This window comes from Zalophus californianus, chromosome 11, assembly GCF_009762305.2.
Source record: "Zalophus californianus isolate mZalCal1 chromosome 11, mZalCal1.pri.v2, whole genome shotgun sequence".
NCBI lineage: Eukaryota > Metazoa > Chordata > Mammalia > Carnivora > Otariidae > Zalophus > Zalophus californianus.
In genome coordinates, this window is record NC_045605.1 from 101646614 (window position 1) to 101669551 (window position 22938).

The window sequence follows — 22938 nt, forward strand, 5'->3', positions numbered from 1 at the left end:
CCTGGTGATGGGTATTAAAGAGGGCACGTTCTGCATGGAGCACTGGGTGTTATATGCAAACAATAAATCATGGAACACTACATCAAAACTAATGATGTAATGTATGGTTATTAACATAACAATAAAAAATAAAAGAATGGTGGTTACCAGGGGCTGGGTGGCAGAACTGGGGAGACATTTGTAAATGTACAAATTTGCTCTTAAAAGACTATTAAGTTCTGGAGATCTAATGCACAGCATAGTGAATACAGTCAACAATACTGTATTAGATACTTCAAAGTTACTAAGAGACCAGATCTTAAATGTTCTCACCACAGAATAGAAATGATAATTATATGACACAACAGAATTGTGTCTAATGCTACCAGCAGTAATCATATTGCAACATATAAAGGTATCAAATCAATATATTGCATACCTTAAACTTACACTATGTCATATGAAAATTATGTCTCAAAAATAAATTTTTAAAATTAAAATAAATTGCAAAATGATATTAATGTAACTTGTATTTTTTTAAACTTCATTCCTACCTACTGTCATTCAAATACCTTCCAAATGTTACCTACCTCCTAGATTGTTGCTGGAGGGGAGGTAGGCAGGGGAATTGTTTAAATGGGTGATGGGTAGTAAGGAAGGCACTTGCTGTGATGAGCACTGGGTGTTATATTTAAGTGATGAATCACTAAATTCTACACCTGAAACTAATAATATACTATATGTTAACTAATTGGATTTTAAGTAAAAACCTAAAAAAAAAGGAAATGTTAAGTATGCTAAAGTTGATGCTCAACTTTTCATCCTTATGGGGCATGGCTCCCCTCTGCACATTCAAACCACTCCACTTTGTTAATTACTCTGACTATGGGGAATGCGCTTCTCTTTTGGAAATAAATCCTACAAAATGAGGTCAAGCCCCTCCTCCTGACTGAATTTTCCATGGACTCCCTGATAATCCACATGAGTTCTTAGTCTTTTCAAGTCCCTTAGTCTATGGGTCTGTTTCAATCATCTTACATTGAACTATACCAAAAATGTAGAATTTATTATTTTATATATGGGTCTGTCTCCTAGCTAGATATGAGGACAGGAAACTTTCCTAATTTTTTTTCATCCTTACCACCCACCTTGATATATTTATCTAGCAAACCCTTAGTGAGGGCTGGCAGATTTACTGTTCCCATGTGATATTACATGGCAAAATCTCTGTGCAATTACTGTGGGCAAGCTAAACTGTCTTTTTAGTTCCATAGACTGACCTAGTTTAGAATATGTGGTTCATCTAAGAGTAGAATCTGGCATATACCATTGGTCTAAATGTTCTTCAGGGGCAAGTCTGAATAATCATGTTTTATTTTCCCCAGGTTTTTTCTTTAAAATAATATTTTAACGGCATTTCCCATCAGTACCTCTAGCTAATGGTTTTCAACAGCAGCTGATGAAAGCAGTTGTTGAAAGATAGCAGTTCCTGGGAACCTAATCCATCCACAGCAGCTCCCAGAAGGTTAACTTTCAGTCACCATCAGCAGCTCTTATTCATCACCTCCCTGAGCTCATCTGAACCCATCAAAAGTTAGATCTGTGCAGTATTATGGAAATATCCTCCACTATTATCTAGCAGAGTTTTGTCTCCTGATGAAACCCTCATAGTACCTTAGCAGCAGACTTCCCATACATTCTTATACATATGTAATGAGCAATGCCACAAGAAACATACTTTTACCTGGACTGGGGGCCCAAACATCCTTTATTCGTATCACAGTTTTCTTGGCATGGGGTAAGCCCCCACACTCCCTCCTAGAGATTTCAATAATTCCCCTTGTCTCAATCCTATCCAAATGTAAACTCCTGGAAGGTCTGACAAAGGCTTTAAATATCTCTTCATTTAAAGTCTTTAATTCAGGGGCGCCCGGGTGGCTCAGTCGTTAAGCGTCTGCCTTCCGCTCAGGTCATGATCCCGGGGCTTTGGGATGGAGCCCTGCATCGGGCTCCCTGCTCCGCAGGAGGCCTGCTTCTCCCTCTCCCACTCCCCCTGCTTGTGTTCCCTCTCTCGCTGTGTCTCTCTCTGTCAAATAAATAAATAAAATCTTTAAAAAAAATAAAGTCTTTAATTCAATAGAATAATTCATGTGATTCATCAAAATTGAGAACCAAAAGTATTCATTAAGAATCCATTAAATTGGGGTGCCTGGATGGCTCAGTTGGTTAAGCAGCTGCCTTCAGCTCAGATCATGATCCCAAGGTTTGGGATCAAGCCCCGTATCAGCCTCCTTGCTCAGCAGGGAACCTGCTTCTCTCTCTGCCTGCCACTCCCCCTGCTTGTGCTCTCTCTCTCTCTCCCTGACAAGTTAAAAAAAAAAAATCTTAAAAAGAATCCATTAAATCTCTGAGGATAATATGTAAATGTAATGACATTTGGTTTTTATCATTTGGTTAAAGTCTGAGCAATCTAGCAAGTCAACAGTTAGTGTTGGGACACATCTTGTTCCTCTTTTTAACCAGACCTCTAGGACCAAATGTTTCGTTTCCTCCTTCAGACAATAGAAACTAACCAGAGTTCAGAACCCTGCCTATCCCACTATTTCCTCTCCTAGCCCTTGAGGCTTCCTAGAAAATATCAGTATTAGAGTAACTCTGACCATCTACTCCATCCGTTGTACCACCCACACAACCATAAATTTCTACGACATGAAATATTGAACACACACAAGAAAGAATGTATACCAGCGTTCCATATTTGTTCCTAGTCTCTGCAAATATTGAACATTCAGTAACTACATTATTACAATGAATTCTCAGACAAATCTCCTCACACCAAATTTGAACAGATGCTTAAAATACCAGAAAGAATTTGGTAGTGTATCCCATTCACTATGTCAATCGAGGGCAAATTTTCCAGATTTAATGGAGGAAAAAAAGAGAAGTTTGAGTCCTACAATATCTGAAATTGCTATTAGTTGACAAGAATTTTACACATCACCACCCATCAGAAATCCACATTGGACATGAGATGCAAGAATTAAAACATCAAACTCATAAGTAAATGGTACTGAAGGGATGTCATTTTTCATTCCATTCCTCTTTATGATTCAAATCACCTCCCGCTTCCTTAGATTACACCTGGTGGAGACTGGGATGTGACCAAAAATTTAATAGGTAACTAGTCCTGAAAGAGGCCTTACACAAACATTAGCATCTCAGATTGCTCTTCCCAGGAGACACAACCAGGCCAATTGCATAGCTTTGTTTCTGTTCGAAGGCACATCCCCTCTCTCTATTTATTCCCATTATGGTCAGAAATACAGAACAAACATCAATCACCCTCTTGTCTGGATTATGCTGCATCAAAATATTTGGGAGACAAGATCTATACACTCCTGGGGACCTCCATCAGGTATCACTCCTTTACGATCAGAGGTCTGAGACTGAACAGGGCTCAATCTCTGAAGCAAAAAGAAATGACAAGTTTCTAAACCTTAACATTTTACAAATACTTGCAGACTATTAATAAATGATGAGGTCACTCCTTATGTAGGGTGAAAATATGAACCTCCAGGACTTAAAGTTATTGTGTTTGTGTGGAATCAAGTCAGCTGTCAGTCCATTTGGCATATTATCTGTGTCAAATTAAGCTTTTTTTATCCAAAGTATGAATTTTGTTAGAGTCCATTCATGTGCATATTATTGGGGGGTAAGGTTTCTGATAGGACAAATCTGGACAGGACCTCAACAGGACCATCTCTTCTTTTGTAACCTCTTCAAGGCATCTTTGATTTCCTTGTTCCTCAGACTGTAAATCAAGGGATTCAACATGGGAATGGCCACAGTGTAGAATACTGATGCAAATCTGTCAAAGCTGGAGGAACCACCAGAGATGGAACTTAAATAGACAAAGACACTTGAGGTATAGAAGAGGGAAACCGCTGTCAGATGAGAACCACATGTGTTGAAAGCCTTGGACCTGCCTTTAGCTGAAGTGATCTTCATGATGGAGATGACAATATAGCCATAGGATATCACGATAATGAGAGCATTTATTATCCCAAAGATCATTGCTAATATAGCAATCAACAGTTGTCCAAAGAAAGCGTCAGTGCAGGACAGGACTAAGAGTTGGGGCATGTCACAGAAGAAGTGGTTGATGACATTAGGCCCACAAAAGTGGAGCTGAAACATGGTACATAACTGGGATATAGAAGCAGAGAGTCCAGCCAAATAGGATCCCAGCACCATCCGAATACAGAGGGTGGGTGACATGATTGCTGAATAGAGAAGTGGATTACAAATGGCAGTGTATCGGTCATAAGCCATGGCTGTCATGAGACAAGACTCACTCAGTCCCATGGTTGAAAAGACAAAGTACTGAACAGCACAACCCATAAAGGTGATAGTTTGCTGCTCTTGGAAAAAGTTGGAGAGCATCTTGGGAGCCGTAGAGGTCACATAGCAGATATCTATGAAGGACAGATTACTGAGGAAGAAGTACATGGGCGTGTGGAGGTGAGAGTCCATCCTTATTAAGATGATGAGGCACAGGTTCCAAGTCAGAGTCAAAATGTAGATCAGCAGGAATACAGCAAAGAGCACTGCTAGGATTCTGGGAAAATCAGAGAATCCCAAAAGGATGAAATAAGTGATCTCTGTAATATTTCCTCCCCCAGTCATTGGCTTGCTGCTTCTAAAATCAGAAAAGAGAGAAGAGAATGCACTGCAGACTCAGGTGAAATGACAGCATTACAATTCTCATATGTACAATTTTTTTCCTCCATTGAGTGCAGGGAAAGAAGCAATGCCTCCCTGTCCTGATGAAAAGACCCAGTTTTCATCTCAAATTGCCAAGAAGTGCCTTTTTAAAAGTGCTTCAGGTTCTCAATTATTTCATGGGTCTCATGAAAATTAAAAGATACTTAAAAATTGACAACTTTTAAAAAAAGCAATAGAAACCTTGTGGTTCTTATAAATAAGGTAAGAATCATTTATCAAAATTATGTTTTTAAAAGACCTCTGATAATTCAATATATAACTGTAGCTCTATAATAGCAAAGCATAAGTTGCATCATTGTAGAATAAATTTGGAATAGCTCTTCTCCCCCAGATGGTCATCTAGATAGAGTTCTTAAATTTCTTATTTTACCCATAAGAAAAATAACCCTGTTTATAATAACTTCTCAAATGTTTTAACAAATATATTTTTAAAAAATCTCCCAAATGGCCTGGAAAATTACATCATAGTATGTAATTCTGATAATATTCTCTTGGGGTACAGCATGTGTGTCAATAAAGTTATGGAATAAGTTTTCTTAGGGAAGCCTTCATATGAACTATTCCATACAGAGGCTAGCACAACTCACTATTGCCCCAACTATTGTCTCAGTTTTAGAGTATTTTGTTTTTTAGGAAACAGCGCAGTACTATAGTTAAGATTCAGACTTTGGAGTTTTAGTTCTGAGCAACATCATCAAGATGGTACCATAGGTCATTCCTGACATCACTCCCCTCCCCAAAAGAACAACTAGCAACTATTCACAGACAAGACAACATTGTGAAAATCCTAGGACATGCGAATGAGGCAGAAACACCTACCTTGGATTACAGAGACCAAGAAGGACCACATAGAAGGGTAGAGGTCAACCACACTCTGATAGTATTGCCACTCTCCCATGCTGGCACAGTGCCATATCAACAGGGTAGGGTCCCTTTTGCCTGTGGTTTCCCCAGTAAAAAAAAAGAGATCCCAAGGTGGATATCCAGCTCCCCCAGAACTGTAGGTCACTTCTTGGGATATTCATTCTGGTCTTGCCCCCTGGGGGTCACAGGGGAATCTGTGGGGTTTGACCACTGGGAATCAGATTGTGATGGAGGCAGGGGCAAGACTTACAATAACCAGTGTTCAGATCTTGGCAGACTGAGTTCCTATTTGCATTGGCACCAAAGTAGAAATCCCAACCAGAGGTGGCCCCATCAGACTTCCAGGGAATTCAGTGGGTGGTTCTGACTGATTTAGGATCTGAAATGGCAAGCTTTCTGGACCTGAAGTTTGTTCTGCCACTCTGCACAGGCAGGAAACTAATTCATAGGCCCGTCTACTGCTGAGTGTATCCTCTCAGGCCCAGCCCAACCAGGAAACCTGGCCAGAGCACCTAGAAAGGAACATAGTTCAGCAGCCAGCAGTGCTGCCCAGCTGCAGAGCCAGGACAGTGGCTTCATTTGTCCAGGGAACTAAACACACAGTTCCGCCTGATTCAGAACCTAAAACAATGAGCCTTGTTGGCCTTAGAGCCTGTCTCCCTGCTGTCCAGGCAGAAAAAACAATTCATAGCCCCATGTGCTGTTGAGTATATCCCCTAGCATCATCCAACCAGGAAGCCTGGCCAGAGCTCCTGGGAAGATGCAAAACCCAGAAGCACTCTAGCAGAGAGTCCAGCCAATGGCTTTATACATTTAGGTGCAGCCTAGAAACAGAACCATGTATACACAGTCAACTAATATTTGATAAGAGAGCCTAAAATACTTAATGGGGAAAGGACAGTCTCTTCAATGAATGGTGTTGGGGAAATTGGATATTCTTTTGCTAAAGAACAAAACTAGACCCAAATCTTACACCACTCACAAAAATTAACACAATATGAATTGACGACTGAAATCTAAGACCTGTAACCATAAAACTCCTAGAAGAAAACACAGGGGGAAAACTTCTTGACAGGGCTTGGCAGTGATTTTTTTGGATATCGCACTTAAAGTATAAGCTAAAAAAATTAAAAATAAATGAGTGGGATTATATCAAACTAAAAAGCTTCTGCACAGAAGAAATGATAAACAAAATGAAAAGGTAACCTATGGAATGGTAGAAAATATTTTCAAACCACATATCTGATAAGAGGATAATATCTATGGCATCTGGGTAGCTTGGTCTGTTAAGCGCCTTACTCTTGGTTTTGGCTCAGGTCATAATCTCAGACAGTGGGATCGAGCCCTGCATCAGGCTCCATGCTCAGCATGGAGTCTGCTTGAGATTCTTGGGATTCTTTCCCTCTTCCTCTCCCTCCTCTGCTCTCCCTCCCCCCCTCGCTCTTTTTTCTCTCTCTCAAATAATAAATAAAATCTTTTAAAAAGAGAGGTTAATATCCAAAATGTAAAACAAATTCAAACAACTTAATAGCAAGAAAATAAATGGTCCAATTAAAAAATGGGCATAGGACCTGAGTAGATATTCTTCCATGGGGACATCCAATGGCCAACAGGTATATGAAAAGGTGCTCAATATCACTCATCACCAGGGGAATGAGATATCAACTCACACCTGTCAGAATAACTATCACAAAAAGATAAGAGATAACACATGCTGGCAAAGATGTGGAGAATAGAGAACCCTGTGCAATGCTATGGAAATGTAAATTGGTATAGTCACTATGGAAAACCGTGTGGAGATCCTCAGAAAATTAAAACTAGATCTGCAAATGATTCAGCAATTCCACTTCTGGGTATATATCCACGGGAAATGACATTAGTATCCTAGAGAAATATTTGCACCCCCATGCTCATTGCAGCATTATTTACAATACGCAAGACATTGAAATAACCTAAGTGTCCATCAAAAGATGAATGGATAAAGAAATCATGATATAAGTATTGTATTATATTGTTGTATATATTATTTATGTTAATATTCAATATTATATATATGAATATATAAAGAAATCCTGGCATTTGTGACAACCTGGATGGCCCTTGAGAGCACTATGCTAAGTGAGATCAGTTAGACCAAGAAAAACAAACATCGTATGATCTCACTAAATGTGAAATCTAAAAAAAAACTGAACTAATTGAGACAGAGATCAGATTTCTGATTTCCAGGGGCAGGGAGTAGGGGATGGGGGAATTGGGTAAAGGTGGCCAACACTTCCAGTTATAAGATAAATACGTTCTGGAAGTGTAATGTGCAACATAATGACTATAGTTAACGATACTATATTGTGCATTTGAAAGTTGCTGAGAAAGATCTCAAAAATTCACATTGCAAAGAAGAAAACTATAACCATGCAAAGTGATGAATGTTAACTAATTTGTGGTAATCATTTTGTAATACATACATATATCAAATCATTATGTTGTAATCCTCAAACTTATACAATGTATTCTGTCAGTTTTATCTCAATAAAATGGAAAAAAGTTTTAATTTTGATACCATCTCACTCTAAGAACTTGTCTCAGTGGCTTAAACACACTAGATATGATTTACTCACAACAAATTGAGGACAAGAACCCCTAAACTATAAGGTTAATGGGACAGTTATCTGAGGAAATTCATGCAAATTTTCAGCATGCAATCAAGTACACATTAATTGTTCAATAGATGTTGGCTATTACTATCGCTGATTGCTTAAGATAACCATGAAAGACAGTTGTGCCTGTGGATAGGCATGCAAGGGATACTAGAGTTTTATGGGTTAATTTTGGGAAATTCCTGAGACATCATCAGTCCTGTAGACAGTCAGGCATCCTTGCCTTTAGGCAATATAGATTCAGACCTTGTGTAGAAGCAAGTAAAAGCACCAGGGGCCATGGTAAATTATTTAGTTTTCTTGAGTTAAACCAGGGAAATTATTTTCTATTTCGTTTTCTTGAGTTCAAATAGATTTGGGTCAATTGGCAACAAGCATCAAGCTATGATGGGCCTTGACGTCAAGAATATGTCAAAGTATATATTTTCAGTTACCAAATACTACAAAGGTATATTTCATATTTTTGGTTGATAGAATCAGCATGTTAGAACTCACTAACAGATTTGTAATGGATACCAAATATTGGCTGTGCTACATACCCAAACTGTCCTTCCTTGAGATGAAATAGTAAATAACAGCCAAATAATTTTAGGTAAAAATTAATCATTAGAAAGGACTTCAATTTTCAGATACTAAAAAGTATTATAATCGTGGATAATTCATTATTCTTATAAAAACAGACATGTCAAAAGAACAAATATATATATTTAAGAATAAATTTAAATAATGGTAAGAATTTAACATGACAAATTTAGTATTTTTTTAACTTTGGAAAGTAAGTTTTCTTTTTTTGTTTTTAAACTACCATTTATTTTAACTTTATTTATTTTCTATATTATTTTTTTGAGTAATCTCTACCTCTACACCCAACTTGTAACTCAAACACAATCAAGAGTTACAAGTTCTACTGACTGACTGGTGCCCCACAAAATTAGTATTTTAAATTGACAGAGAAAGGATAAACTCTCCCATAAATGGTCTGTGAAACCTGGCTCACTATAAATAAAAAGCATTAAAGAATAAATAAATATGCATTTATATAATCCTGGGATGGGAAAGAAAGTTCTGAAATATAACAGCAAGCCAAAAACTCTGAGAAAAAATATGATATAAAAATTTAAAACTTGCTTATGGTTGAAGAACCCATTATATAAAATACTTTTAAAATACAACTGATGAAATGAGAAAAACAGTCAGAAAATATAAAAAAGACACTAAGGATATGACTTTAATATGAAAGATATTAATCAGTAAGGGATGGGCACTCACATATACTGATGATGAGTGCACACAAAACAGTTTTATCTTTCTGGATGAAAGAAATGCTTCATATAATATCTCTGTCTTTGTGTCTCTCACTCTCTCTCTCTCTCTCTCTCACACACACACACACACACACACACACACGCAAATACCCATGTGAGACGATTACAAATGCCAAAAGTAATGAATGGTATGATTTTGATTTCCTTCTTTAAAACTCTTTGTATTTGATCAATTTTCGACAACCCCTGTATTTATAGGAAGAAAAGTTATTAAGATATATAAATCCTTAAAAGTAAGCACAGAATAAGAGAGAAAGGGAGAGGGGCAGGGGAAATGAAGGGGAGAAAGAACCACAGAGAAAACAGAATTCTAGAATTTCCTGGCTTTTATCTACCGTCTGTATCACCCTTAGCAAGTTGTTAACCACTCTGTGCTTCAGTTGCCTCATCTATAAATGGTGCTGAGTACTTATTACTTCAGGTGGTTGCTGCAAACATTGAATGACGTGAAGGTCTTAAGACAATAAGGGCTCAATAAATGTTAGCAACTTTCATCCCCATTATCATTCCTCTCTGTGAAAGAAAAATAAAGCAAACTAATACTGAAATATCAAGGAGCTCTTCACATAAATTATTTTCTAAATTAGATGTTCTCTAAGCCTAGACTCAAGAATATCGTTAGTCAATGACTGTATTTATTTCTATCTTGTATTATTCTGTTATCTCCCAGTCAGGTGGAATGTAAACTCCTGATGTTGCTTTTTATGTGCCACCACCACCAGATACTCCGAGCTGATGATGCTGTATACAGTGCATGGTCTAGTGGAGATGATTCACTACTTAACGATAAGCATCTTGTATACTAATATTTGTGTTACTGAATAAATACATGTTGAACAAATAGTTCCTTCACCAACTTTTGGACGCAAAACTAAAATTATCTCCTTTCATTTAAATTGTGCTTTCATGAACTTGGAAATCTTTCTGATGACTCCTGAAGTGTTGTGAATATAATTTCTCCACAATTTTTTCCAAGATGAGTTGGAGTCAATGAAAATATTTTGAAAATATAAACTCCCATGCACAACATCCCCCAATACACCAACATAATTGATCAATTCAGTGAAAATAAGTCAAACTTCTGACCAATCACTTGCAGTAAAGCTCTTCACTTTCTTATTACATTCTGGTGACAGAGGCAGCCAGAGGTAAAGGTATTTTATGTGACTCATCAGTCCCAAAACGATAAGGAATTGTGGATTGTTTTACTAATTCATGACAAAATGTATCTTGTAAGCTACTTTAGTAAGCTATAGGAAAAGGGGGAAATTCACTTTCTGGTTAAGTTTTTGCATGTGTCCACCATTTCCCAAGACAATTTAAAGAAAAGGTGACTGACATAAGTATTAATTGGAGATTTTGCTATGTGCATCTAGCTAATCAAAACCTTTCCAATTCTGAATACTGAGGACATGGCCAGTTCGTAAGGTTGTGCAGAGAAAAAATCAGGTAAAGAAAGCCAAGATGGTGCAATGAAGAAGAACAATGTAAGTAAAAAAAAAAAGGTTAAAAGAGACAGACCAACAATGCCTTGAAGTGAGGCATCTGATATCTGTGTTACCCACACTAGTGCCTCCAGACCTGCAGGAGCTCCGAAGATGACCACAGAGAGCTATTTGAAGTATTTCAAAAGGCCAGTGGAATTGTACATGAGTGCTTTGTTATATCATTATTTAGTGACCTGCTTGCCTTTTGCTACTCAGAAATTACCAAAGTTCAAAGAGTCCTTGGGATGGATAAAGTTGGAAAATCTAGACAAGAATACAGGATCTTAGGAAATTCCCCTGAAAGTCAGTAAATTGTTATTTTTAATTCAGTGCTCAATTATTGACTTCTAAAATTTGTTAGCTTTTATAAACATCGTCTCATTAGATTCTAAATAATATCATTATGCCCCATTTTACAGGTGAAAAAAAAAGTAACGGAGCTCAAGATCACACACTTAAGAAATTGCAGAACTGGAACTCAACCTTCATCCCTCACCCCAGAATGATCCCTGAAATTTTAGATTAGAGATTAATCTTTTCAATGAAGGTCAGAGAAGTTGAGCAAGGAGAAAGAGAACCCAAGAAGAGCCCACAGTGAGGAAGAGCTGAAGAATGGGAGAGAGTGAGGACCATAAACCTTGTTCCACACAGGTCCTACTGGAAGAATCTCATGGCTGTTAAGATAGCACAGAATCCACTGTTCTCACCAAATCTTGCCCTCTCACCTTGACCCAGATTCCCCAAGAAGACAGAGCTTGCCACAGGCTGAAATTGCTTATTTCTTTTCCAAAGGAATTTTCCAGGTGGGCTCTACTGCTCTCCAAGGTGGGAGCCTTTGGCCATGAAATAGGCTGTCCACTCAGAGTAAGAGAGATGCCCGCAACTGGAGAAACTCTTAAATGTGTTATTGTTAAGGAGATAATAGGAGAAAAGACAATTAGAGGGAGAAAACCCTCTAGGCACTTGTTCTCTGGAGTCATGGTTGTCATGGAGTTTTTGTCCCTGCTAATTTCATCCCCCATTTTGCCATGTCCCTTGTGGATCCATTCCCCACTTTTCCCATAGTTCAATTGATGTCCATATGATTATAGCTTTTCTATTAGAAACTAGAGTCATTAGAGCTGGAAAGGATCTAGAAATCATCCAGTCCAAAACCTTCAAATACTAGGTCAGAAAACTAAAGCCAGAAGAGCCAAAAGATTTGCTCAAGATGACACTGGTAGGGGCGCCTGGGTGGCTCAGTCATTAAGCATCTGCCTTCGACTCAGGTCATGATCCCAGGGTCCTGGGATCGAGCCCTGCATTGGGCTCTCTGCTCCTCGGGAAGGCAGCTTCTCCCTCTCCCACTCCCCCTGCTTGTGTTTTCTCTCTCTCTCTCGCTGTGTCTCTGTCAAATAAATAAAATCTTAAAAAAGGATGACACTGGTAAAATACTGGCTGGTGAAATACCTTAATTAAAATAAATCAGATATGTGAACATTTCCCTGTGTACAAAGCGCTTTCATTTTTGATACATACATCCGTACATTTTCTCAAATATCTGACCAGATCCAATCATCACAGCAGCCTGTGAGGCAGTCATGGCATTATTTCCTATGCATAAGCAAGGAAATTGGGGCAATAAGGAAAACAGTAAAACTAAATCATGCTAGAGCCATGACTTATCATGGGTACAACCTGGGGCATTGGTATCAACCAATCTGGGTAGAATTCTGACGCTCCCACTTGATAACTATGTGACCATGAGCAAATTAACCTCTCCCAGCCTCAGGATTATCATAAAATGAGGCTGATAGTAGTAGCTACTTCATTAAGTAGGTCTTCATAGAGAGAAGCAAATTGGATAATGCTTATAAAGCACTTACCAGTGGGTGTAGTACAAGCATGCCTTCTATTAATGGTGTAATTTCTATTTTCTGATTTGGAGTATTCTCCAACATGCTATGCTGCATTACTAATCCTTCACTAAAAATATCTACTTAACATCATTCCCACAAACAGTTTTGTTTTTTTCTAGTTTTTTGAAAATGAAAGTCATCTACCCTGCCAGTTACTAGGTATACAGAGATGTTTTAGATAAGGTCCCATTCTTGGTTTGATCTACTTCAACTATTCTCACTTCTAGGGAGAAAGGGGTGGGTGGGCAATGAGTTAATTATTTCACTCTTGCTGGTAGGTTAGTAGTTATATATCCCCCCTGATAAGAACTGTAATAACTTAATCCTTAAACTGAGCAGGTTCTTAGGATAGTTTTAAAGGTATAACACCAAAAGTATAGAAAGTGGGCATCATGGCCACACAATAGAGGACATGTTTCTGGTCAGAAAGAACCATGTACGCTCCACAAATCACACTTTGTGAGATTCAAGTGAATTGTTGCTACAGTGGGAAGATGCGGCAGACCTCTATGTGCCCATAGGTTCTATCTGTCATATGCAATATAATTTCTCACCTGCCATCTTCATATGGTAACAGAAAAAAAATCAAATCTAAATGATGTAACTACATGAAGTGTAAGGTATTGTATAAATAGTAATGTAATATCTATGAAATTAGTCCATAAACTCTTATACGAAAAAAATATCTTTTAAAAATTCTCTTTAAATTCTTTTGGTTGTACTCTGAGTCTCCATGGTACCCCCAGTCTGGTGGTTCTTCTGCTCCCTGGTCAACTTACTGTCCTGGAATCCATGAGAGGCTCAGACCTCTGGTACTGGGTCTTGCTACCTACACACACAACAGCCATCATTTCTGAAGTCTTGCACAGTCTCTGGGAAGTACCATGAAGCATGTTCCAGGCTTGCTTTTACCCAGAAATTGCTGACTTTATAGCCTCTGAGAGGCACTAAAAAGCAAGATTTGAGGCTTGGTGTTTATGACCAGAGACTCCCCTCTGTTGGCCTCCTGCTAGGCAATCTGGGGAGCACTTCTCAATTGCTCTGATGAACCTCTGCTGTAATCATGGCCAGGTTTTTCTCTACCCAGAATTCTCCAGTATCCTACCTAGGAGATATCAACCTAGCTAGGAGTATTTTGAGAGTTGAGTAAGTGAATGGAGCAGGTGTGCAGTGGAGAAAGAATCTCCCTATATAGATATTAGTAGTGAAGATTCTTCACTAGGTAGCTATTACTTCATCCCTCTTTTTTATCATTCCCCATAGATATGTCTGATGGTCCTGGGCCCATATATCTCGATTCAATTCTCCAGAGGAGAAACCTCCAATATTCTACTAGAGGGAAGGAGGAATGATGGGGATGGGTGGAATTTCCTGTATGCAAGAGGAGGGGACAGGCTGGTCTAGAAGTCTAGTTACTCTTAATAAATTTTCAATCAAATCTCCATTTTTAAGCCCCACCCACTATGCAGGTGCCTAGTGCCTACAATTCCTGATCCTTCTGAGGGTTGTGCAATGGAAATCAATTTGCTTCTTCTTGGCTTTCCTGCCCCATGTACCCAGGACCCATAGCTTCCTGATTTCTTGAATCTGAGTTGGTTGTTCCTCATAGATCTGCTTCCAGCTTCACCTTCTGTTGTCATTTCTCCTGGCATACGTATCTTAGTAATTTTATGGGTTAAGAAAAAATTTTTTTATTGTTTTTTAGGCAGGCTCTAAGAAGGAGTAAAGGCAAATGTACAGATTCAGGCCCATTATGTTTGCCCACATATCACAACTGTATTTTCAATTTTTTTTTTTTTAAGTAGGATCCATGCCCAGCATGGAGCCCAGTGTGGGGCCTGAGCTCACAATCCTGAGATCAAGACTTGAGCTGAAATCAAGAGTCAGACACAACCATCTGAGCCACCCAGGCACCCCTATTTTCAAATTTCTTAAGCCATTTTATATTTTCAGTAGAAACAACTGACTATATACCATTGTTCATGGTATTTTCCCCAGCGTTCAGATAGTGCAATTTAAAAATTATTTTAACATTTGTTTTTTTACTGATATTTCATTAGGTTAAAAAAAGCTGCTTTAATTTCCTTTTATTACCTTTGAAACTTTGTATGTTTATATATTTTTAATCATATTCATTTTTATCCTAATTTCTATTCAGCACCTCTATTCATAAAAAAGTAACTAGCTTATACTGTTATTTTACTAATGTCTACAACCTACTGTTACAACCACATATTTTAATGTTCAAGGCCTTATATCTGAGTAAAAAAATATATATATAAATATATAGTAAAGATATGATAAAATCACATTTTGCTTTCATTCCAAAACTATAATTAGACCATAATTTAAAAATTAAATTTCAATATGTCAGAGTTGACTGAAAAACTGAAAATTCTGTATCCCACACATAGAATCCAAAATAAATCATTTCACTACATTTTAATTGATCTGTAAAACAAGACCTACTGAATCACAATTCACTATGAGACCAATTCTTTTTTAAAACAAAAAAGTAAATATATGTTGTTACAATGTAGTACAGCCTAAATAGTACTGATAACCATATTTCCCTCAAAAGCACTCTACTGAGAACTTACCTGCCACATCAATTATTCCTCTTATTTTTTGTTAACTACTTTCCAGAACTTTGCTGAATGAAAGTTCCTGACTTAAGTGCTGAATAACAACTTAGTCTTTTTTTTTTTTTTAAGATTTTATTTATTTATTTGACAGAGAGAGTGGGAGAGCACAAGCACAGGGAACAGTAGAGGGAGAGGGAGAGGGATAAGCAGGCTTCCCGCTGAGCGGGGAGCCAGATGCGGGGCTCGACGCGGGGCTCGACGCGGGGCTCGACGCGGGGCTCGACGCGGGGCTCGACGCGGGGCTCGATCCCAGGACCCTGGGATCATGACCTGAGCCGAAGGCAGACGCTTAACCATCTGAGCCACCCAGGCGCCCCAATAACAACTTAGTCTTAGGAACCAAAATACTGGCGCAGTTGAAGCAATGAAGGAGCAGAGTGCCGTCTGTGAGGATGACACCGCCCACAAGAACTGCACGCGCGCGGCCGTCTACACCTGCGGTGAGAAGACCGGCACAGCGGCCTCAGGCTCCAGGCGCCCGCCCCACGGAGCCGGGATGCCCTCCAGGCCTTCGGCTGCGGCCACGACTCTCCCCAGACCTGCCTGGGTCCGTCGTCACCCCAGACGGCCTCTGTAGAGCGGTAGGCAATCCTGGAGAACACTTCGCTCCAGGAGGAGATTGCCTGGCAGATGAAGGCCTAGAGAACCAGCGCGGAGCCCAACGTGAGGAGCGCGAAGAGCGGCGCACCCGTGAAGCAGGACCAGGTGCCAGCTTCCTGGGAACAGAGGCGGCCCCTATGAGCAGGACCCGCAACCCTTCACGCCCAAGGCCGACCCCAGGAATGGCCCAGAGGATGCCCGACAAGGGCCCAGCGCAGGCAAGGTCAAGAACAAAGTGATGCCTGGATCCTGTGGCTGACGTCGAGGCCAAGCCTACCAAGGTGGCAACATCCTCGCGCACCGTGACCTGCCCCACGCCGGGGAAGCCACTGCGCATGTCAGACCTGACACGCAGCCGCTTCACACCATTTCGGGCCCCGTGGACCAGGGGGTTCATCACGTGCAGGGAGTGCTGCGTGTGCGTGGTGACTCGCGGCAGCCCCAGAGGCGAGACATTTCATTTTTGCTGCAGCCGTCTGGGACTGGGGTCACCCTGGAGGGCATGCAGAAATCGACTCGGAAAAAGTGGGTGCACCTAGTGAACTGGGAGAAGCGACGTCATCGTGTTGCAGCGGAGCGGCGTGGGGCTTAGCGGGTTCTGGGGTGACGCCGCAAGCCAGGAAGTCAAGGCCCATGATGCCGGCTTCGCGTGCCAGAGACCGTCTCAGCACTTGCTCACGACTGGCCGTGTGGTGCCCTCCTTCCTTGCCCACGCTAGAGCCTGGGGACGCGGCGGACAAGGAGGCCCTCAGCTCCAGGGCATGCCTGCTGCAGTGACTGGAGTTCAAGGGCGTGGGCTAAGAATATTTAATATGGTGTCACCTTAAGAATAAAATCTTAACTGAATGCAAATGCACAGTTAAAATTGAGTCAGAGTGGCCAGAAGTCAAAGTCCGAGCCATGACCATATGAGGGCGCTACTTTTAAGGGCTAAGTAGAAATCCCTTCACATCCTCTCAAGTTAGGCAAAATTTGAAGTCCCTGAGAAGTCTAGGAATGCCTCTCCCAAATTAAAGTGTGATAAGACTCCCAAAGGGAACAAAATGCATGGGGGGGGGGGGGGCAGGAGAGAAAGAACCAAAATACTAAGATTTGTACTAAAATACTAAGGTTAATTCTTCTGACAAATACTAAGTGCTTACAATGTGCCAGGCATTATTCACATACTGGAACACTGAGGGTCTTGTTCATGCAAACATAGAAGTCAAGATGGCAAGGTGTTGTGGGGGGGCAGTCTTTCCCTAGCTCTTTGGAACCCAAGCAGGTACACAAAGTCACAGAAAGATTTACTGAATTGAGATTCTTCTCCTTTCCACTCTGAACCCTTCTAATAACTCCTGCAAATAAAAGTTTACCATGTGGTGGTAGAGAAAGGACACATGCTAAAAACATCCAAATGACTAACAGCTACATGAAAAGATGCTCAGCCTCACTAATCATCAGGGAAATACAAATTAAAACCACAATGAGATATCACTCCCCACCTGTTAGAATGGCTGCCATCGAGAAGACAAGAGATAACCAGTGTAGGTGAGGATGTGGACAAAACAGAACCCTCTTACAGTGTGGGTGGGAATGTAAATTGGGGCAGCCGCTATGAAAACAGCATGGAGTTTCCTCAGAAAATTAAAAATAGAAATACCATATAGTCCAGTAATTCCACTACTGGGGATACACCCAAAGGAAATGAAAACAGGGTATCAAAGAGATATCTGCACTCCCATGTTTATTGTAGAGTTATTTACAATAGCCAAGATATGGAAATAACTTGAGTGCCCATCAATGTATGAATAGTAAAAATGTGATGTATCTCTCTCTCTCTCACATACACACACACACATAGGAATATTATTTAGCCATGAGAAAGAAGGAAATCCTACAACTTGAGATGAAATGGATGGCCCTTGAAGACTTTATACTAAGTGAGATAAGTCAAAGAAAGACAAATACTATATAACATGAGTGGAATCTAAAAAAGCTGAACTCATAAAAACAAAGAGTAAAAACTTTCAACTAGTGGTAAATAATTCTTAGAAATCTAATGAAAAGTGTAATGAATATAGGCAAAAAATTGTATTATAATCATCAAACTTGCTAAGAGACTAGATCTTAAATTATTCCAACCACAAATAAGAAATGATAATTATGTGATGTGGTAGAGGTGCTAACTCTGCTACAATGGCAATCATATCACAATATATAAATGTATCAAATCGTGGCACCTGGGTGGCTCAGTAGGTTGAGCATCTGACTCTTGATTTAGGCTCAGGTCATGATCTCAGGGTCATGAGATTGAGCCCTGTGTCAGGCTCCATGCTCAGCAAGGAGTCTGCTTTTCTCCCTCTCTCTCCCTCTGCCCCTCCCCCTGCATGCTCTCTCTCTCTCTCATATAAATAAATAAGTCTTTAAAAAACATGTATCAAATCAACATGTTGTACACTTTAACACAATGTTATATCAAATATATTTCAAATTAAAAATTTAAAAATAAATTTTAAAAAGGACACATGCTGAATACCAAAAGGAAAAAAAAAGAATAAAAAAGGAATAGTGAATTACGCTTAATTATAATTGTAAAATAAAGGTAAGTCAAATGAATAAAGAAGACTAGTGTCGGGGCACCTGGCTGACTCAGTCAGTTAAGCATCTGACTCTTGGTTTGAGCTCAGGTCATGATCTCAGTGTGGAGTCTGCTTGTCTCTCTCCTTCCCCTTGCTTGCACTCTCCCTCTCTCTCTCTCTCCTTCAAATAAGTAAATAAATAAAATCTTAAAAAAAAATAAGAAGACTAGTGTCTTCATGAAAGATGCTTAACTGACTAACACAGAAAATCTCATACATGGCCTTCTGTTGAAAAACTGCCAGAGATGGCAAGTATATGAAAAACAATTCCAGAACCTTCAGAGATCTGAGAGCCACAGACACCAAAAGTGTTAAGCCTTCTGGTTTACCTTCTGGTAAAAAGAGGGACTGCGAGAAAAAAGTGACATCTAGACCAGATAGTACAGATAATACAGCAAATTATAAAGAGTATCTGCAACAAGATGCATGAAATAAGTAAAGGAAAGTTTGTACAGGTAGGTTCCCTGAGATGCAGGACTTCTCAGAACCCACCTTTTTGATAAAGTTCATGGACAACTCCCGGCTGCAACTCAGCCCCAGACCTTATCTCCAATTGTATTCTAGACTGAGGGCAAATTGAAGAATGAGATGACTCCTGCCAGGCTACTTGCCTAGCTTTGGGTTGTTAGAAAATGAACTATGAGTTTCAGTGAATGTCTAATATACGGACTTCCTCCCTCTGGTCCATGCGCATCAATAATTTTGTTCCTCAAGCATTTCTTAAGATGAAAACCACCCAGCCTTCCTTTGCATAAGAAAGGGGTTTTATTAGAACAAGAATATTTCATACAATATCAATTTGATACTTTACACATGCCAGTTTTTCTATTTATGTTGACATTTAAGTCCAATCTAACACCATGACTCTATTTCAGAAAAAAATTGTTTTGAGAGAGAGATGAAGCTTGTTCTTCCGTGGGGTTTCCCTGGGTCCAAGATGCCTATCTAGGTCTAGAGTGTGATCCCACCAAAGTGGGAGGTTTGTCTGTCTTTCATCTAGTCTGGCAAAACTGAAGGGAGATGCTTCCACATCCATTTGACAAAAGTTCCAAGCCATGATTGCAAGAGCCTGCTATGGCTATTTCTTTACTTGTAGGAAGGTGGGGAATCTCATTCCTAGCGGTATCCATAGCAATATTGCACACAGAAGGTCTTGGCCAGCATTAGAAGGGGAAAGGAAAGCATAAGAAGAGTGACAGTGGAATAAAAGCAGCAAAGTTTACATATAAACAGTTGGTTTATCTTCCCCAGTTATTTAGGAGATGTTACAGACAAGGAGATCCACCAAGAATTCAAGGAAGACAGTCATAGATCAAGCTGATGGGAGAATGCTGAAATACATGGTTTATCTTCATTCGCAAGACATTTAGGTTTCCCAGATCAGAACAGAGATCCAAATCAGTTATCTAGATACAGGGAATTGAATTGCAAGTGTTTCCTCATTTGCATGGATGATAACAGAATAGGCAAGCTCTGGGTTTCTCTAGGCTTATGAATAGAGACACAAAACTGTTGATCTTTAGGAAAAATTTTAAATTCTCATCAGAACTCGTTTAATGCATCAGTCACTAATTCCTGAGGATGTGAGTGAGTGAATGAGAGAGTAATCATTTATACCTACTAAAAAATTAGGGGAACGTAGGTGGTACATATGGACAATAACCAGGTTTCTGAAAACTCTAAAAATTAAACCACAAAATCAAATCAGAATAAATAAAATGTGTAACAGAGGCATTTTAGAGACTAAATATTTCCTACAACCAAAGAAGGAAAATCTATTAATTGATCTGTGAATATAGTGATTAGATGGGAGATGGTCACTTAGAAGAGAGGAAGATGAATACTTGGGGAGAGAAAGAGTCAGTGCCCTGGCCCAGCGCCTCAACCTATCTGGACTCTGTAGTTGGGCACACCAGGCACTACACACATTACCCGCTTTCTCTCCAAATAGACTTTTGATTGTAATTTGTTTTTCTATGTGGTTTCCTCAGCAAGTCAAAGAATTGTGCCACTAGCACAAGTACAGGGTTGGCAGTTTTGTTTTTCCATGAAAACTAAAAATGGCATCTGGCTTATGTGGTTAGCTATTCTGAGCTTGGTAACTTCAGTCCATCTGAAAAAATCTTCAGAGGTTGCAAAGATGAGTGACACACCCCAGATTGTGCTAATTTTACTAAAGTGAATTCATCTCCAGCTAGCTGGTCGCCCACCTCACCAGGACAGCTGTACCTTTTCTTGCTTCAAAGAGCTATAAAATGCCTGATTCTTTTAGTGCCAAAAATATTGTTTAATATATGTCTATTTATATGCCCCATAATAAATGCACTTATTTAGGAAGTTTTATTTAACATGTGGCTTTACTATAAACCCCAGATCATTTTTGCCTTATTCAAATCTCATGACCAAACCCCACATTATGCACTATATTTAACAATTATTAATGATCGCTATTTTCTCTTTGGTAACTGGGAAAACTACAAAAGTACATTATATCTTCTCAGTGCAAGGAGAAAATTTCCATTAGCAGCGAACATGTATGTGGCTGAACGAGAGATATTTTCTAAAGATCTCATATTCAGAATCTTTGTTCAAAAAAATTTAGAGATGATAATAGACTAGTGACAGCTCCATGTAAGTCCAAAGAATGAGGCATATTTTCCTTTATTTGTTTGTTTGTTTTGTTCCAATGACTTTGGGCATTAGGAGAATTTAAGATTAGCTACCAAAGGTAAATTGCAAGATAAGAGCTCAGTAAACTGGAGTACAGATAAGGAAAGGTGGAGGGAAAAACTGACTATAAGGAAAGGCAAGGTGACCAGGTGGCTGTTAGAGTTGGCACAAGGTTGCATTTCCATGTGTGGCCACTTCTATGAACTTGAGTTCTTTCTATTTTCCTAATGACTGCTTCCTATAGGCAGAAGAAGCAGCAGAGGTGAGAGGTACTGGCAAGCCTTTTTACTGAGACTATTATGTTCCAGTTTAAGTAGATATCCCAAAGCTATCTAATTTGCCTCTTTTTAGCACATTAACCTGGATTTCTCTTGATTTATACAAAATTGACTAATAATATGAGCTAATATTTATTAAGTATTACCATATACCAGGCATTAAGCTAAGCTCTTTTCATGCATATTCTCACTTAGTTGTTGTATCAATTCCATGAGGTAGATACAATTATTATCTTCATTGTACAGATGAGAAAAATGGAGCTTGTAAGTAACTTGCGTGAGGCCACCTACCTATAAAGTGGTGGACACGAGATTAATAATTGCAGGTCTGATGACTTAAGAATAACTAACAAATACCTAAACAACTTTCACTCTAGTCTCTGCTGACCCACTTTCCAATGCATCAAAGCTATCACAAAGATCACGTTTTTTTTTTTACCAAACTAAGGAAATGTCTTCTATTTCTTTGGCTCAAATGGTGATAAATAAATATTTATAGAATAATAATAATAATAATAATAATAATACTCACCTCTTAAGCATTTGCTATCCACCAGCATTATTCTAAGTGCTTGTATATATTGAGTCATTTACTTCATCACAATAAGCCTATGAGATAATTACTATTATTATTCCTATTTACAGATAAGGAACTAAGGCACACAGAGCCCAAGTAACTTGTCCAAGGACATACAGGTAGATACTTATTTATTCATTTACGGCCAACCAAGAACAGCCACAGCTGAATAAATGTATGTCAGTTGTTTACTGTTGGTTCAAGGACACATAACACATTCTGAGATAATATGGAGGAGAAAAATCACCCTCTTCAATTCCTAGGCTAAATTCCACCCTAGAACTTATCACAAAACTGGTGAAAACCTAGAACCTTTCCCCCAAATGATGGTATGCTCCTCTTCTATAGATTCTTAAGAAACTTTGAGTGTTGGCTGGAAAGCAATTACTTCAGATTGAAATGACAAATCCCCAGCTTTATTTAAATCAATGTAGTGACTGCTTTATGTATAGCTGATTGAATTAGCCATGAGGTTTTTCAGTCATTAATGCCCTAATCAGAGGTTTTCTGATCTCTGTCCTACCTTAACACATTTAAAGAGTCAGTTCTATACCC

General features: G+C 39.2%; 2 protein-coding genes across 3 annotated transcripts in view; both read right to left on the minus strand.

Annotated features, from left to right (window-relative positions):
- LOC113914732 (olfactory receptor 1440-like) overlaps positions 1-22938 on the minus strand; it is a 166686-nt gene that overhangs the window by 39615 nt on the left and 104133 nt on the right. Inside the window, exon 1 of one of the 2 annotated variants that reach the window (XM_027580206.1) lies at positions 5584-5631. The exons of the other annotated variant lie outside the window; for it this stretch is intronic. Within the exon in view, the coding sequence (XP_027436007.1) occupies positions 5584-5614 (31 nt within the window). The 5' untranslated portion in view covers positions 5615-5631. Of the gene's footprint in view, positions 1-5583; positions 5632-22938 lie in introns of those variants that run through there. 2 annotated transcript variants of the gene reach the window in all.
- Positions 3727-5711, minus strand: LOC118355921 (olfactory receptor 5AN1-like). Its single transcript, XM_027580208.1, has 2 exons — positions 5584-5711; positions 3727-4678 (listed from the first exon to the last, which is right to left on the minus strand). The coding sequence occupies exon 2, from the start codon at positions 4663-4665 to the stop codon at positions 3727-3729; it is 939 nt and encodes a 312-aa protein (XP_027436009.1). The 5' UTR covers positions 4666-4678; positions 5584-5711.